Source organism: Lepidochelys olivacea (assembly GCF_965140295.1).
Source record: "Lepidochelys olivacea isolate rLepOli2 genome assembly, chromosome: 10".
NCBI lineage: Eukaryota > Metazoa > Chordata > Testudines > Cheloniidae > Lepidochelys > Lepidochelys olivacea.
This window is the reverse complement of record NC_140420.1, coordinates 55,670,544-55,686,928: the sequence shown is the minus strand read 5'-3', so window position 1 is coordinate 55,686,928 and position 16,385 is coordinate 55,670,544. Positions and strand designations below refer to the sequence as shown.

The window sequence follows — 16,385 nt, the reverse complement described above, 5'->3', positions numbered from 1 at the left end:
CAGCTATATAGTGAACTATAAGAAATAGGGACATGTTTCTGTAATAAAGCAATGAGCAGAATCTACATTTGTTTGTAATTTTGCTGTTGCTCATACTTTTTGATGCTGTTACTTGCAGTAATGGCTGATATATTGTATCAATAACAATGTTCTGTAAGCCCCTTAACTCCATTATGAGCTTCAACAAAAGGTCCAGTATATCTCATTTATATTTTTCAGTTGTATTTTCTGCCTTTATTCCATACCATACGACTCAAAATCCATTTAGACAATCAGTTACAGAATTATGGTGCACATGGGGGACACAGTTAATGCCAAATTAAGCAGTGATATGTGAGGGGTGCTTGGTGATCACGCTGATTAACTGCCACCCTATATAACAGTCTCAATTTCTGTTTTTACTTGCTTCTGGGATCTTTGATTTTCTTCAAATTTCAGTAGAAACTCAAGGAAGTCTGAGGAATTTAACATCCAACTGCTGCTTGTCAGGGTTGAGGTGAACATTTGCAGAGTTATGTGCATATAGCTGGTTAACATTGCATCTATCTATACTATGTGTTACTAGAGTGCTGCACATTCACTCAGACTATACAAGAAATAACTTGTGGTTGCTCTGCCCCAGGGAAAGCAACATATTAAGAAACATTAGATTAAAATATAAATACATGACTCACCTCCACAGAGGGAAAATTGCTGACAATTTAAAAAGTGTCCAAAGAAAGCAGCAATGGTGGATGCTCAAGGGATGTGCAGATAGGCTTAAATGAGACACATCAGACATTCCAACCTTCTTAACTCACAAAGCAGCTTCTGCTAAGTCTTTGTTTTTCTCGCTTAGTCTACTTATACCTGGTAGAAGGTAGCAACAGGCCAAATATTGTTTGCCTCTGATCTGTGTAAACTCGAAACTTGTCTCTCTAGCCAACAGAAGTTGGTCCAATCAAAGGTATTACTTACCCCCTTGTCTCTTTGATTTATTCTTCAGTCATAGAAATGAGTCAATGAAAATTGCTTCTGAACAGCAAAATTTGAGAATCCCAGTTAGCTTGTTTCTCAAATGTTATTTACTGAAATTCTGCCGTTTTCTTTACAGCATTAATTGTAAAGGAATCTGAAAGCCTTAGGGTTTTTTGCAATGTTTTTATATTTGTCTTATCTCTACCTTTAAAAAAAAGGCAAAAGCAATTAAAATCATATCTGGTTTAAAAAAAATTTCAAATGAGAATTTGTATGCGAGAAGGTTATATAAATGGCTATTTATTTATTTATATTTAAATACAAAAATATGTCTGTCCACCGTTCTGCATGCTCTGACTATTAGTCAGGATCACAATTTACACAGAAACAGCCACCCCAGCAGCACGTGGCACTCACAGACAACAAAAATAATTAACTTAACAAGCTAGTAACATAGAGCAGCAAAATCATCCTCTACCCCATTATGTCAGGCCTCCCCAAAAGAACCCCCTAAGCAGATGCATTGTCCATAAATCTCTGACAGTTGAGTCAGTGTCAATGCACCACCCATTTATCTCTGGGCTTCTGGGTACCAGTGTTGGTTCCGATCTCAAGTGAAAATGGGTGGTGGATTTTTAATTATTATGTGATAATGATTATAAAGCTCTTATTGGGTGTTAATCCACATCACCCCACTGTATGTCTGGCAGGAAAGCTCTAAGAGTAGATTGGCAAGAGGCGTGGAAGGTGAGGAGTGAAGTGCATTGGCAGTGGTAGAGTTTGCAGAACAACTTGTGTTCTTGACACTTTCATTAACATCAAAGGCCCAAACCTACATTCACTGTGGACCAGAAGTCCCAAGGAATTTAAAAACTGAAGAACACAGCCTTAAAATCAGTGACAAATTTAGATCTGCAAGGAATATAGAATGGAGCCTCAAATTCTTACATACATGCTACACACTCTCATATAATATGCATCAGGTTGCAGCACGGTCTGAATTGAATTGACTGGATTTATAAACTCCTCAAAGGCAGACTTTCCAATGGAAATAATGGCAGAGCTTTAGCTACAGAAGTGCTGCTGGGAGCCATTAAGCAATAATAGTTCTTAAGCCTCTTACTGAGCTTCAGGCATATTGTTTTTTGTTTGTTTTTATGGAGCTTAAGGTCTTCAGCATGTTATTAAATTAGACGCGGCTATTTCCTGGATAGGTACAGAAAACGTCAGTGCTAGTAGCAGTGGTTGCTTCTAAATACAATTTGCAGCTGTCATCCATTCTGCAACTTGTTGCTTTTCACGATGCTTTTCCAGGGGTGATATCTGCTAGGGTTTGGCGAAAGACAAGAATAGAAAGACCCAGTCTCTGGATGAATTATTCCAGTGAATGTCTTATAAGCTTTACTAATTAGTAGGCTGTGCAGGGTTGCAGAAAGCATGGTTTAGCTTAGGGCTTAAATTCTCATATAGTATTTCCAAGTAAAATGGAGTCTGAATGTTGAAAAAAATGCTCAATGAGAGAGAGAAAATCTGAGAACTGTAAGTGATTTTTAACTCTCTCTCTCTATAGCTAGGCTTCCTCAAGTGATTAAAAACTTTCCATGCATCTTCCACTTCTTTGGATGCCACTGAGCAGCTGAAGCCTCAGGCAGTCGATATTTTTATGTAGAGATTAAAGATATTGCCATCCTTTCTCTATACAAAGAAGATGCTCATGGTACTCTGGTGGTATTAAGAGAAGGGATGTTGTAAAGTGGAAAAATGCCCTGTCTATTCCTCCATATGATTTCCAGTCTGCCAGCAAAGTACCGCCACTAGGAAGGCCAAATATTACATTTAAAGAAAGCTATATGCCAATGTAAAGAGTCTGCACATTACAGCCAGAAGCCCAGAGGTTAAGCTGAGAGGTCTTGTCTTTTCATTTATAACAGGAAACTTTTCTTACCAATTTTCAGTGGAAGAGCCCTACGTTTCCAAGCATACAATCTTATTCACTCAGCCCCATTTCTCAGGAATGTGCTAAAGGAGCTCTTGGTCCATGTGGTGCTTCTAAGGCTGAGAAAGCAAGTGACTCACTTTGAAGTTGATCTTGTACACCAGAATAAACTCTAAAGGGTTGAGAAAGAATGATGTAATCTTCACCCTTACCCTGGAGAAAGAGTGTTACCTCCAAATTCTCCCTGCATAATCCACTCCCTGGAGGAGGCAGTAGTGTCTCGGTGTTAGCAACTGAGCTAACATTTCACCTTCTTGCCATTACTGAAAAATTCAAGTGTTCTCGGTATGTTCCATACAGACTAAATGCCACAATGTACAAGATTCGCCTGGCATTACTGGAGGTGAGCATTGGTAGGAAATATCTTACGTCTGATTCAGCAGGCAAGAAGTTAGTTAGCCTGATCTACACTGGAAAATTAAGTTGGCTTAACTACATCACTCAGGGGTGTGAAAAGTCTTCACCCCTGAGTGGTGTAGATAAGCAAACCTAACCTCTGATGTAGACAGTGCTAGATTACTGGAAGAATTCTTCCGTTGAGCTAGATACCACCTCTTGGCAAGGTGGATTAACTACGCTGATGAACCCTCCTGTCAGCAGAGATGGTGTCTACACTGAAGAGCTACAGTGGCACAGGTGTGCAGCTAACATTGCAAAGTTAAATGTGGCCGTACAGGAGCAGATGTGATGTGTTCTGCTAAAGATGACATAACATCTCATGCTATACTGACCTTGTCTTAGGGTATAGTTTGGTACTCATGTTTTATTTATAATTACCATTTATTCTTTTCCAATAGCAGGTTCCCAAAGAACTGCTAAAAATCTGATGGAGGGGTTAAAAACAAGGTTAGGGGCCTGGTCTAAAGCCCATTTGCTTCAGTAGTGTTTGAATCAAGTTCTTAAAGATTTTAAAAATTCTTCCCCTTTAGCATGCTCTCTTTGAGCACTGCTCCCTCTTAGTGATTTTGCGGAGAAATCTCCAACAGGAATTCACATGAATACGGAGTTATGAATGTTGTATCTAATTTTAATCAAGTTGATAGCTTTTTAATGCTAACTGTTTTCCCTTAATGAGTAATAAATCAGGCATTTATCTGTATTTTGTTTTGCAAACTCTCCTCGCTCATACACCCATCTCTGTTTTTTTCAGAAAAAACTATTTTATCATTCCTTATGAGACTTTGTGATTTACAGAAACCCATCAGCTGACTTTTATCATCTATATTTAAAGTGAATTTTGTAACTGCATTTCAATGAGAAAAATACATTAAGATTTTTTAAAATGATGGGGAAAAGACTTTGAAGAACTTTTCAAAACCACAAACTGTGCTGCATCAGTGAATAATTGGGGGTGGGGGGTAAATCATCCTTGAATTTCCTTTTGGCAGAAGGAACCATTTGCTAATAATAATCCACCCTTGCAAATTGTTGGCAACTGTAATAAGTCCACTTCTATAAATAATAATAATGCCCTACTCTTATATAGCACCATCCATCTAGAAGAACCCTGTAGCATTTTAGAGATTACTACATTCAATACTTAAATGTAGGTACTTCTGCAAAGTAAACCCAAAAGCTGTTCTGCTCTAGTTTTTCAAGGACCGAAAGTAAAGAATATTATTAATGTTTATTATGGTAGAAACTAGGGACCAACCAAGAATGGGGCCCCATTGTGCTAGGTTCTGTACAAACTCAGAGTATCAGGCAGTGACTGCCTCAAAGAGCTCACAGTCTAAAAAGACAGATAGAGGTTGGGGAAAAGCAGCATGAACAATGTGAGGACAGCAGATAGCATGATAGTTCCATGATTAGTTAGGCGGGGATAAGGTACATGGAAAGAAAAGTGAAAGGAGTGCATACTGAAGGGAAGAAGGGTGAGGATGACAGGGCAGGGGAAAAGAGAATATGTGAAGAGGGTGTGACGGGAAGCTGAGGTGAAGAGACTGTGAGGGTGTTGTAGAAGAGGGTTGGAGCAAGCAGCCAATCAGCAGAGGGCAGAGAAAGTCCAGTCAAAACTACAGAAAGTTCTCTGTGTGCACGTTGGCTGTTTCTGAACCTGCTTCTACTAGCTGTAGTCTCTGCTGGTTCCCCCTGCACTTTTCCCCACTGCAGAAAGACTGTAGGTAATAGGAGCATTGTGGGGCATGGATCAGTTCACATTGCACTCCCCGTCAGTACTGGCCAGGGAAGCTAATGATCCAACCAGCGGATCAAATTCAGTGATGAATCCTGGTCATGTGCCATCTGAGGCATGTTGCACATATGCTAAGAAGATAGGAGCATTAATTTTAAGCACCACAGTCATTATGCTTTGTAATGTTAGCCTGAAGCCCTAAATGCCTCTGAACCCAAGATAATTTATTTTATAGATTCTGGAAAATCTAGCAATTGCTTTAGGCATATTCATTTACTCTGCATCTGCTGCTGATCCAAAAACATAGTAAATTGCTATGTCTATGAATACCTTTTGATTTGAATAGCAACTTGTAGGATAGCTTTTTCACATTACCAGTCATATCCTTTAGATCCATGACAGTATGTTTCAGCCCTGTATTTGTGGGTAATGCTATCTGTAGGCTAACACACTATTTATTATACGCTTTCTGTACAGATCACCGGTACAGCTCAGGAAGTGACTGAATCCAGTTTGGGTGAGAGAAACACAACGGCTGGCTTAAGTACACAAGGTGATTTTACTGTCTGTTTATTTTGGGAGCATGCAGTTGTCACTAAGGCCATGTCTATCCTATGGGTGCTACAGTGGCACAGCGACATTGCTGCAGCTATTCTGCTGTAGTGCCATAGACTGCAGCCTAGACATAGGGCTTAGAGCGAGAGAAGGAGTTTATCCATCCATGTGTGTAATCCATCTCCCTGAGCAGCGGTAGCTAGGTTGACGGAATTCTTCCCTCAGTCTAGCTGTGTCTACACTGTGGGTTAAGTTGGCTTAACTATGTCATTCAGGAGTGTGAGTTTTTCACACCCTTGAGCACGTAGCTATGTCAACCTAACTTTTAAGTGTAGACCAGGTGTTATAGTGGGCTGTTTCCTCTTGAAGAGGAGGGATTTGGTCCCATCTTGGTCATAATAACTTTTGTCCCAGTCATTCACTACTTTCCTTCTTCACAAACTGATGTTGCTAGAATGGCTAAGTAGGCATAGAAAAAAGCCAGTTTTCTTCTCCAAAGGTGTCTCCAAAGCTCTGTGGAAAGCTTACTTTGGAAGCTTTCTTGAGGCTTTTAGTTGTCTTTAAAGCACCATGCATTCCTGTGGCACTCTATAAATAATATTAATAAGCAACTGTGGCTGCCTTTGGAGTGGTACACTCACATCACTCTTCCTTACTGCTGCTCTGCAGTATGTTAGCTGTGAATTCTCCAGAAGACCAGGAATGAACCTGAGCTCTTTTTTCTGAAGGCAGATCTCTTGAATAGGGATGCTGATCAGCAGCAGCACAGAGCCAGCTCATTCTTTTCACCACATTTGTCAGGACAGCCTTTCTGCAACAAGTCTGATTAACATTGAGAGGTATTCACCTCTAGGTCACTGTTTTAAATTCAGCTCAATGACCAGAATGTGTTACTACCTGATGGCTGTTCAGTGGTATGTATGAAATGCGGTGATGGTCTCAGTCCAATCCCCAGCAGATAGGTGTCCACATTATAGCCAACATGAACATCCGGTAGGTATTACCTCTTGGCGCCCTTGCTGACAATCTCAGAAGAGAAGTTAAAGTTTTAACAGGTCTGAGGACTGAACTATCCTCTAATATCTTCCAAAACAGTGTCAGAGTATGCTGACAAATCAGTGTTGGAAATCGGATACTTCCCATGATGTGTCTGTTTTGTGGATAACTAGAAGTCTTCGGTCTTCAAAGTCGTCAATCCCTCACTTTTCACGAGCACTAAATATTCTTTAAAAAAAAACATTTGACATCTTTGTGCAGTGAAGTGTGATGTTGACGATTCAAGGTGACCAGTTTTTATTATTAAGGAGGTGCTGTTTTCAAAGAGTTTTCTTATATACTCCTAGCAGATATTTAATTTGTTTTATCAAAACTGAATTTATTGGGTCACTATGGTGAGCAGAATGTCTCCCCTTTCTGCTTTGTATTGAAATAATATGTGATGCTGTAGTTGAGTTAAGAATCAGTGATTCAGTCAAACATTTTGTAACTCTGTGCAAATGTATTTATTATGTAGACATTTTTAAAATGCATACTCTTTCTTTGACACATAATGGGGGGTGTAAAAGTATATATGCATCTTTTAAAAATGTAACTCTTCATTACATTTTTATTAAATGTTGGTATTACTAACATGATAGAATACATACAGTGAATATAAATCCAACATTTTCATGTATATTCTCATTTCTAAAGAGGTTCTGCCTCCAACCACAAGAATGTATTCCTTTACATACTGAGAAAGAGACAAGGTGAGTGAGGTAATATCTTTTATTGGACCAGCTTCTGTTGGTGAGAAAGACAAGCTTTTGAGCTACACAGGCTTTTCTTTAGGAACTCTGTGTCAGGTTGAAAGCTTTTCTCTCTCACCAAGATAAGTTGGTCCAATAAAAGATATTACCTTAGCCACCTTGTCTCTCTAATATCCTGGGACCAACATGGCCACAACAACACTGCAAACATTTTGCTTAAGTATATTATACATTAACATGCTATGTCTGTGTCTATGCTAGGTTCCCCCAACGCCCACCCTCACAAAAATACCCCAAAATAACCTTGTCACTGTTGTGAGTGCCACAGTAAAGCAGTCATTGTGCAGCTAGACCTTACCTTACCAACATTGCTATCAACAGCTATTACATGAAAAGGAACAGGAGTACTTGTGGCACCTTAGAGACTAACAAATTTATTTGAGCATAAGCTTTCATTGGCATCTGAGATTGCTGAGCTGAATGGAACAATTTATTTTAAGTGATGTATATTCTGTATATACTAGGGGATGACACCTGGTAACTCCTCATCAATTCTAGTCCACTATAGAAAAGTAATTGGTTGTATTCTGAAGTTAGGCAAAAAAGAACGTATAGGCCAGGATGTAGGTATGGTTCTTTGTTCTCTTTGAAAACCATTTCTGACAAAAAGAGGAGAAAAATACAACTTTACGTAACACACAGACGTTTTCGTTTATAATATAAATGTTTGAGCATCTTGGAAGAAGAGATAAAAATCTCAGCTTCTAATACAAAAGGCTTCCACAGTGATGTATATCTGCAGAGAATGTTGAGCTTTTATCTACCACGGAGAGAGAAAGAAATCTCTGATACACTGTACATTTTGTATGCTAGAGAGATGGTACAAGGGTGGACTCTTTTTCGAAAAGGTCCTTGAAGTGTATTTGAGACACATGTGATGCCTAGTTACAAGGTGTTAGACACAAAACTAGCATTGATAATACTGGTAGGTATAAAACTTTGATCAATGAATGAATACTAATAATGATGATATACACGACTGCAATATGCTAATACTCCAAATGCCTTGTTTTGCAGTGTCTGTTGACAGTACCTCTCTTATGGTCTCTGAGGTTGCTGACATCCCAGATCATAGCTACTCTTCAGAGGATCTTTATTCTCTGGAAGTTCAGGGGTCTCTTCATTCCACACACTTTTCTCCATACAGTACAACCCACAAAGGGGCCACAAACAGAAGCTGCACCAGTTTGGATCACAGCATTCGCTCTGGGTTTCACAGGACTAACTCCCAATGTTCCCCTGATGAGGATGGGAGTTCCCACAGCAGAGCTTCTATGGACAGATCTCAAGGCCAGGAATATGAGAACAATGTTCATGGCAGAGCCTCAGACTGCTCTTCAGAGAATTTCAGCCCATCAGAAAGAGAATCCCAGAGCTCTGTTAGAGAAAACAAAGCCACGCCACCCTTGAAACAAATGAAAATCTGTTGTGGGGTCTTTAACCAGCCTGCTGCTGTACACTCTCAGCCCTCTCCCTGTTCTGTGCCTGCAAGTACTTCATCACACTATGGCTGCCCCGAGAGAACTGCCCAGCAGCACTACATTAGAAAATACGGCATTCCAAACATAGTCCGGTCCACTAGTGACCCTGTATCATGTTCATCCAGCACAGAAGGTAAGTGTGGGCCACTAAGGCAATGTAGTATGGAACAAATCAAGCACAGGTGATTTATCTTGCAGCTAGTATTGTTGGAAGTTATATCAAGTTTTGCAGTGTGATTTACATATGTAGAATTTAGCTCCTTGTACATTTCCCATGTTTAAAAGTTATAGGCAGAACGAATGTGGGGAAAAGTGTACACGTGTGAAATTAATAATTGCTGTTCTTAACCTGATGATCACTTTAGATAAGCTATTACCAGCAGGACAGTGGGGTGGGAGGAGGTATTGTTTCATATTCTCTGTGTGTATATAAAGTCTGCTGCAGTTTCCACGGTATGCATCCGATGAAGTGAGCTGTAGCTCACGAAAGCTCATGCTCAAATAAATTGGTTAGTCTCTAAGGTGCCACAAGTACTCCTTTTCTTTTTGTTCTTAATTGTATTGACCTTTCTGCACTGAGTCAAAAAACTACACCTTGGGCAACGTATAAAGAACAGGTGCTTCTCCTAGTATGCCACTGTCACACTGAACACCAAGACTAAAGAGTTGAGTGGAAGCTGGGGTACCACTCAGGAAAGGGGAGTGGCCAAGCAGATATACTTGTAGTGCAGCAGGCCTGGCTTCTGGTTTGCCTCCCTGAAGTGGCACTGTCTGATAGGATCAGCAAGCGATACACTCACAGCATTGTCTCTAGAGGCAGCAGCTGCAGTATGACTGTGTATGACAAGTATGACAAGACAGCGGGTCAGTTTCAGAAGGATGGTGATGAGAACAAGAAGGTGGTAGTGTCTGGCTCTCCTGCAGCAGTCTCTTCTGCTATAAAACCCCCTCAGCCACAGAGGGAGAGAAAGGGAGAGGTCTTGCTTAGCAGCTGCCAACTCTTCATGAAAAATCAGTTTATTACTGTGAAAGAGAAAGTATTTGTTACAGTAGAATAATTTGGCCAAATGATAGCAGAGATGATACAACAGTCTATAACTATTGAAAAGGGATCGACATCACAAAAGGAAGTAAATTGTTCAGGGATTTTCAAAGGAGTAAAGTGGAGAAATAGATTGAAAGTAAAAGGAAGAAAAGTTCCCCTACCAGTGATAGCAGTTGGCCTGTTGAATAGTTTTCCAAGGGAACTGGTGGAAGAGTCATTGCTTGGCTAATTTAAAGCAGAAGCAGACAAAACATGAAAAGAAAATAGTATGTAGAATAACCCAGCACCAGCAGGATGATGGGCTAGACGATCTACTAGGATTTTTGGATCTTTAATTTCTGTGATTCTGTGAATTTCAGAGACGTTAACACGTAGTTCTGTGAGCTCCCTGGGACAATGAGTTAATGCACTGGCATTTTAAATCTGGAAACCTGGCTTCAAATTGCAACCCAATAAAAGTGTGTCCTTAATCTAAAAATAGTATATGTTGGATTTCTTATGTGTGAATGTTATTATAATGCTGCATATCTGGTAAGAAGAAGCTGTGTGGGTTAAAACTAGGGATATGGGAACTCATTTTGTTTAATTTACCACCCACTTCATGCATTGAAAAGTTGGACTCAAACATTAGGTTGTTTGTTTTGCTTAAGAGAGACTGTAAATAAAGTGGCAGAGAACGATCTAAAGACAACACCAGTATGCCCCTGTGTGTATGTAACATATAGGAAGCTTACTTGTGCTGATCTAGCTTGTGGGAGATTCTTTGTTCTTTAAAATTAAATCCCTTTGAAGAAATGGATGAGTTTAAGTGAAGGGAAAGAGAACTTTGCAAATTCAAACCATTTTGTAATCTTCAGCAACAGTTTGACAAATTCATAAAATCTCCAGCTCCATGAAGTTCCTCAACCCTAGTCATAACATCTGCCTGCTTTCCTCCCTGCTCGGGTGAAGAGTTTGTTGAACATTATTTGGAAATTACATAAATATTACAAGAAGCATATTTCCAAAGACATGTAGCAGCTATTTGTATCAGCCCCTTCAGCTTAATCTTTCCTAAGGTCCTTTCTCTTGTGACACACAGCTGGAGTTGCTTATCTTTGGCTTTCTCTGCCTAAGCATTTGATCTGGATACTTCAGGGGTGGGCTATGAAGCTGTAGAGTGTAACATGGAATGTTTAGATGCTGCAAATTGCAATCTGGTAATTGCTTTAGGCTGTACATTGTTCATTCAGTGGAAAAACTTCTATGCAGCAGTGAAGGCCTAAGGCACAGTGGAATTGGGGTAGTTTCAGCGGAGGAGAGGCAGAAGATCTGCAGCCCATTCAAGGGGGTCCACATTCTTTGGCACACCACCATGCTGGGATGTGGGAACAAAGTGAGAGTGGCCAGGTAAGGAGTGGGGATGTTCCTTGCAGAATGGGGGAACAGCATTCAGCATAGTTGCTGCAGTATCTGGCACAGAACTCTACTGATGTTCCATGCCTGGGAAGGAGGATTCTGTTTCCCTTCTACCCATGCAACTCCTTTGTGCCAAGTCCACCTAGGTGGGCGTGTTGCAGTGAGGTGGATTCAGCCCAGTACGAAGGGCCCCAATGGCTCTGTATTTGTGTTAGAATTTGTTGGCAGAAGTAGGAAGAAAGCTTTTTGATGTTAAAGCACACACAGGTCCCTGCTTTCCATAGAGGAGAAAAGCAAGGTAAGGGAAAGGAAACATCAGCATCCTGATCACGAGCCAGGCCAAACAAATGTTCTCCAGAGGAATACAAACCTACAGAAAATTGACACACCCACTCTCCTTTGTGCTTGTTTCTACTTCCTCGCAGGGAGGGAGTTGTGCCTGAGGGCTTGCACTGGGGGGAGGTGTGACCTTGCAGAAATGGAACTGGGGATCAACAGAGTTGAGGACAAGAGGTGGGATGCTGGGAACCAGCTGGGCTCCACCCAAAACGCAGAGGAAAAGCTAGTCGTTGCCAGTAATTTACAGTTTAGCTTTCTGTCCTTTGATTATCATTTGTGTTACAGTAGCATGTAGAGGCCCCAAATGAGACTAATCCTGCTAGTGCTGTACAAATATATAGTGAAAAGAGAGTCCCTACCCCAAAAAGATTAGTCTAAAAAGACAAAAGAGAAAGTGTGGGGGAGAAATTCTTTGCTATCCCCATTGTATAGATGGGGAATTTACGCACAGAAAATAAAGTGCTTACATTGGTAGATTTGTGTGGGGGCGATCTTTCATGGGGGAAGACCAGGTATGTGTCTCATGATGGAGAAGTTGTAGGAAAATGTTAATTGAGAACTCAGTTTCCGCTCCCAGGCGCCACCAATTATCTTCTCTCAGGTGCCTGCCATATTTCCACTATATAAGTACTGATTTTCAGGCATTTATAAATGTAATGCTACATATTGATGTGGAGGGTCTCTGCCAGATTGGATCATGCATGCTACAGCCATTGCACAACTAGCTTCCAGCATAAAATATTTGAGCATAATTATTGCACTTGCGCATTACCTACAGTAACACAACAGCCATTACGCTTAACGTATTAATAATCCAGGAGTTAAAGTGTTTGTTTCCAAGCAGGTTTAAGACTTTATGGAGTTTTGTGTCAATAATCCTCAGATTAATGTGCCCCCAAGTAAGACTTGACATGATAGACCCATTCTGGTCTCTTTGGTTAATAGTCCATCCACTTACCTCTTGATATTGGGAGTCAGATTTCTTGTTTGTTTGTTTAAAGCAGGATATCTGCTGTTTCAGATACAAGAACATCAAAAATACCTTTGATGTAATAGACGGTCAGTAATCCCTGCACATTGTGACTGTGGTAAATTCACATACAATCTCAGTAAGAAATGGGTTCTCAATTTTAAAATTATTTATAAATGAATTGTTTATATTTTTTTCATTAAGCTATTACCATAACAAAGGAGGACTAAAACAATTAGTGATACTAGTATAAACTGCATCTATGCTGGGAGGGTTTACCAATATAGCTGTGCACTCTAGTCCAGAGTAAACCCATCCATTGTTGGCATTCTCTATAGTGACTAGTGTGGCAGATAACAATGTCTAGTATTTCATTTTGCTCTATGCCCAGTGTCATGAGTGTGGTAAAGGCTGCCAAGACAAACTCCACTTAAACCCATTGAAATGTTACCTCTTAACTGGAGAGCCATACACCATCATGTATTGCAGTACCTAGCTACATCAAGGCAAGTTAAGGACAGAAGCAGCCAGCCTTCTTAATTTCATTATGACTTTGAGTTTGTGAGACTCAGTGTTCTTTTAATATTGTTTTTCCCTGGTTTAATTATACACTTTGCCAGGAAGGATTAGACCTGTTTTTCATTATATGTTTTGCCCTGAAGATACAGAAGAAAAACACTCTGTAATGTACCTAGAAGTTCAAAATAGTTTTCACTGTTGGAAAGAGTAATAAACAGGCTTACCAAAAATAGGTGGATGTAATCCTTTCTGACTGTCAGAAGCCTGCGGACAAAAAGACTGTGGTGGTAATTACTATGTGGCATCATCACATGATCATTGTGCTGGCCTCACAGGTACCCTTTCAGCAGAGAGCAAAATACCTCTGGAGCTGTTTGCAGATGCTTTGATAGCCCCTCTGCAGTTCATTGATGCTTTGGCAACTGAATGATAGGATGGAGCTCAGGAAAAGTTGGCACAATATTATCCAGAATGCGTATATTAACTAAAATTAGTGGTGCATGACACTTGCTCTGCAACAGAATGAATCTGTAATGGGGGATGGTATTATTAAACAGAACTCCTGCTCCTTTAGACATAGAGGCAAGAGGAATTCATCCTGCTTGTTTCTAGTACATCCTAGATACCTCTATGATTAATTGGGTCTCTTCAGGAATTACAATAGGGCCTGCTCGCAAAAGGAGCTGAGTCCGCACTGTGCATCATTGATGTCAACTGGTTGTCAAGATTAGGCTTATAATATTAAATATGAGCACCTTTGATAAAGATACAACAAAGAGGAAAATGCATCGTAACCCTGGAAACATTTCTTAACAAGTGATCATTTGCCTGAGCTCCTACATGTAGCCAACATTAGGAAATAGGAGAGGAGTTGATTTCCTAAAATTGGATTATAGGGGTTTTTTTCCCTATCAATAATTATACCAAGCTACAGACTGAAAAATAAAATCAAGTAATTGGGAATCTTTTCCCCCAAACTCTGTTAATAATAATAGTAATAATAAATTATGCTCCGTATCGGATAATGCCATTTTCCATGCACATGATGCCTAGATCCAGATGTTATCTCTCTTTTCTTTTATTCTAGTGCTTCATTACAGTTTCCCAGTTAAAAGAGATGGTTCCCAAACCATCCCATTTGAGTCACGGGGCTTAGGCACATACACATTTCTCCTGGCTTGGTGCAGAGGGGCAGGGGTGGGTGGAGAGTGAGTCCACCCTATGATCACCCTGCAGCAGTGGCTCCTGTCCTGCACCTGGGGTTGCACCACCACTTAAGTTTGACCCTGCTGCCCCTCCATCACCTATCCACCAAGCCAGTTAGGGTTGCAATGCCAGGGCACAGGATACATATATTTAATGGTGGTTCGCAAAAAAAGACTCAGTGCAGTTGGTAGGTTGCCTTAGTAAAACGTATTGGAACCACTGAGGTAGGTGTGGGGGCAAAGATTTGTGACAAATTATAATGCAGCACATCCACATATTTTGGGAAGCAGCCTTCAGGAGAAAATCAGGGGAGACCTGGATCTCTTATTTCATCATGGACTTTTGCTCTATTTTTCACAATGTTTTGATGCATTATTCACTTTGGAATAAAATGACTGAAGCCACCGGACCATCTTAAACTTTTCTTAGTCTGACTAGTTCTCCTGGGAACTTTAGTCTACAGCTGTGTTTATAGCATAGGGGCAGTGGCTTGTATATAATGAATGTTTGTCTCAGCCCAGCCTGTAGTGGAAAAATTTCCCCTAACTCAAATAGTATCACTGGCATTCATGATAGCAGATTAGCAGAAGGGTCAATGAACATGACTATTTTTACCTATCCACTCTTCCATGTGGTCCCTCCTGGTCCTGGGGAGGAATGTTGCCCTGCCACTCTCAGTGCTGTAAATGGAGAACTTTTCCAGGAATGCCAGTGTGAAGTGTTTCACCAGCTTTCAATTCCCTTATTAGAAGTCTTTAAAATCGATATTTTTAAATGACAGGTTTCAGAGTAACAGCCGTGTTAGTCTGTATTCGCAAAAAGAAAAGGAGTATTTGTGGCACCTTAAAGACTAACCAATTTATTTGAGCATAAGCTTTTGCGAGCTACAGCTCACTTCATCGGATGCATTCAGTGGAAAATACAGTGGGGAGATATATATACACAGAGAACATGAAACAATGAGTGTTACCATACACACTGTAAGGAGTGTGATCACTTAAGGTGAGCTATTACCAGGAGGAGAGCTGGGGAGGAGGGAGATAATAGTTATAATCAAGGTGGGCCATTTCCAGCAGTTGACAAGAACATCTGAGGAACGGTGCGGGAGGGGGAATAAACAAGGGGAAATAGTTTTACTTTGTGTAATGACCCATCCACTCCCAGTCTCTATTCAAGCGTAAGTTAATTGTATCCAGTTTGTAAATTAATTCCAATTCAGCAGACTCTTGGTGGAGTCTGTTTTTGAAGTTTTTTTGTTGAAGAATTGCAACTTTTAGGTCTGTAATCGAGTGACCAAAGAGATTGAAGTGTTCTCCAATGGTTTTTGAATGTTATCCCCACTGTATTTTCCACTGAGTGCATCCGATGAAGTGAGCTGTAGCTCACGAAAGCTTATGCTCAAATAAATTTGTTAGTCTCTAAGGTGCCACACGTACTCCTTTTTTTTTTAATGTTTCCTTTGTTTTATACTGGTGTTGCACTGTGAACCTACTAGGAGTTATAGGCTGTAGGCTGAATGTTATAATACTCCCCTGTGAGGATGTTTGATTTGACACCTTTCTTATTCTAGACTTTTTTAAAAAAATTCATTTTCCCCCCTTTATTTTTAGTTCCCGTTTCTAGTTCTCATGTAGCTGCCTCTGCTTGCCAGGACTCTGTAAGCCGTTTCCCATCAACTGGAAAACAAAGAGACACAAGGAAACTTGACCTACAGTTAAAGCCAAAGGCCTTCAACACAATCTCCAAAGAGCGACCGCACTCTTTAGTAGACCTTAAGGCCTATAAAGACACAAAAATTTTGGTGGCTAAATTTTTGGAACATTCGAACTGTAATCTCCCTCCAGAAGTGCGTCACGTTGTGAACAGCATAAGATCTGTAATCAAATCTGATGAAAGACACATGGAAGAAGCCATCTTCAGTGCCAACATTATAGACCAGGTAGGATCACTATGGTATTTATAATAAGCAGGAACCTG

At 40.3% G+C, this 16,385-nt stretch overlaps 1 protein-coding gene across 4 annotated transcripts in view; it reads left to right on the top strand.

Moving 5' to 3' along the window:
• The window catches only part of ENTREP2 (endosomal transmembrane epsin interactor 2), a 381,215-nt gene that overhangs the window by 360,442 nt on the left and 4,388 nt on the right, over positions 1-16,385 (top strand). For 3 of the 4 annotated variants that reach the window (XM_084642439.1, XM_084642440.1, XM_084642438.1), the window contains 3 exons: positions 5,565-5,640; positions 8,468-9,064; positions 16,019-16,347. In XM_084642439.1, the coding sequence (XP_084498565.1) occupies positions 5,565-5,640; positions 8,468-9,064; positions 16,019-16,347 (1,002 nt within the window). The remainder of the gene's footprint in view (positions 1-5,564; positions 5,641-8,467; positions 9,065-16,018; positions 16,348-16,385) is intronic. The other variant, XM_084642441.1, reaches the window with a different exon arrangement.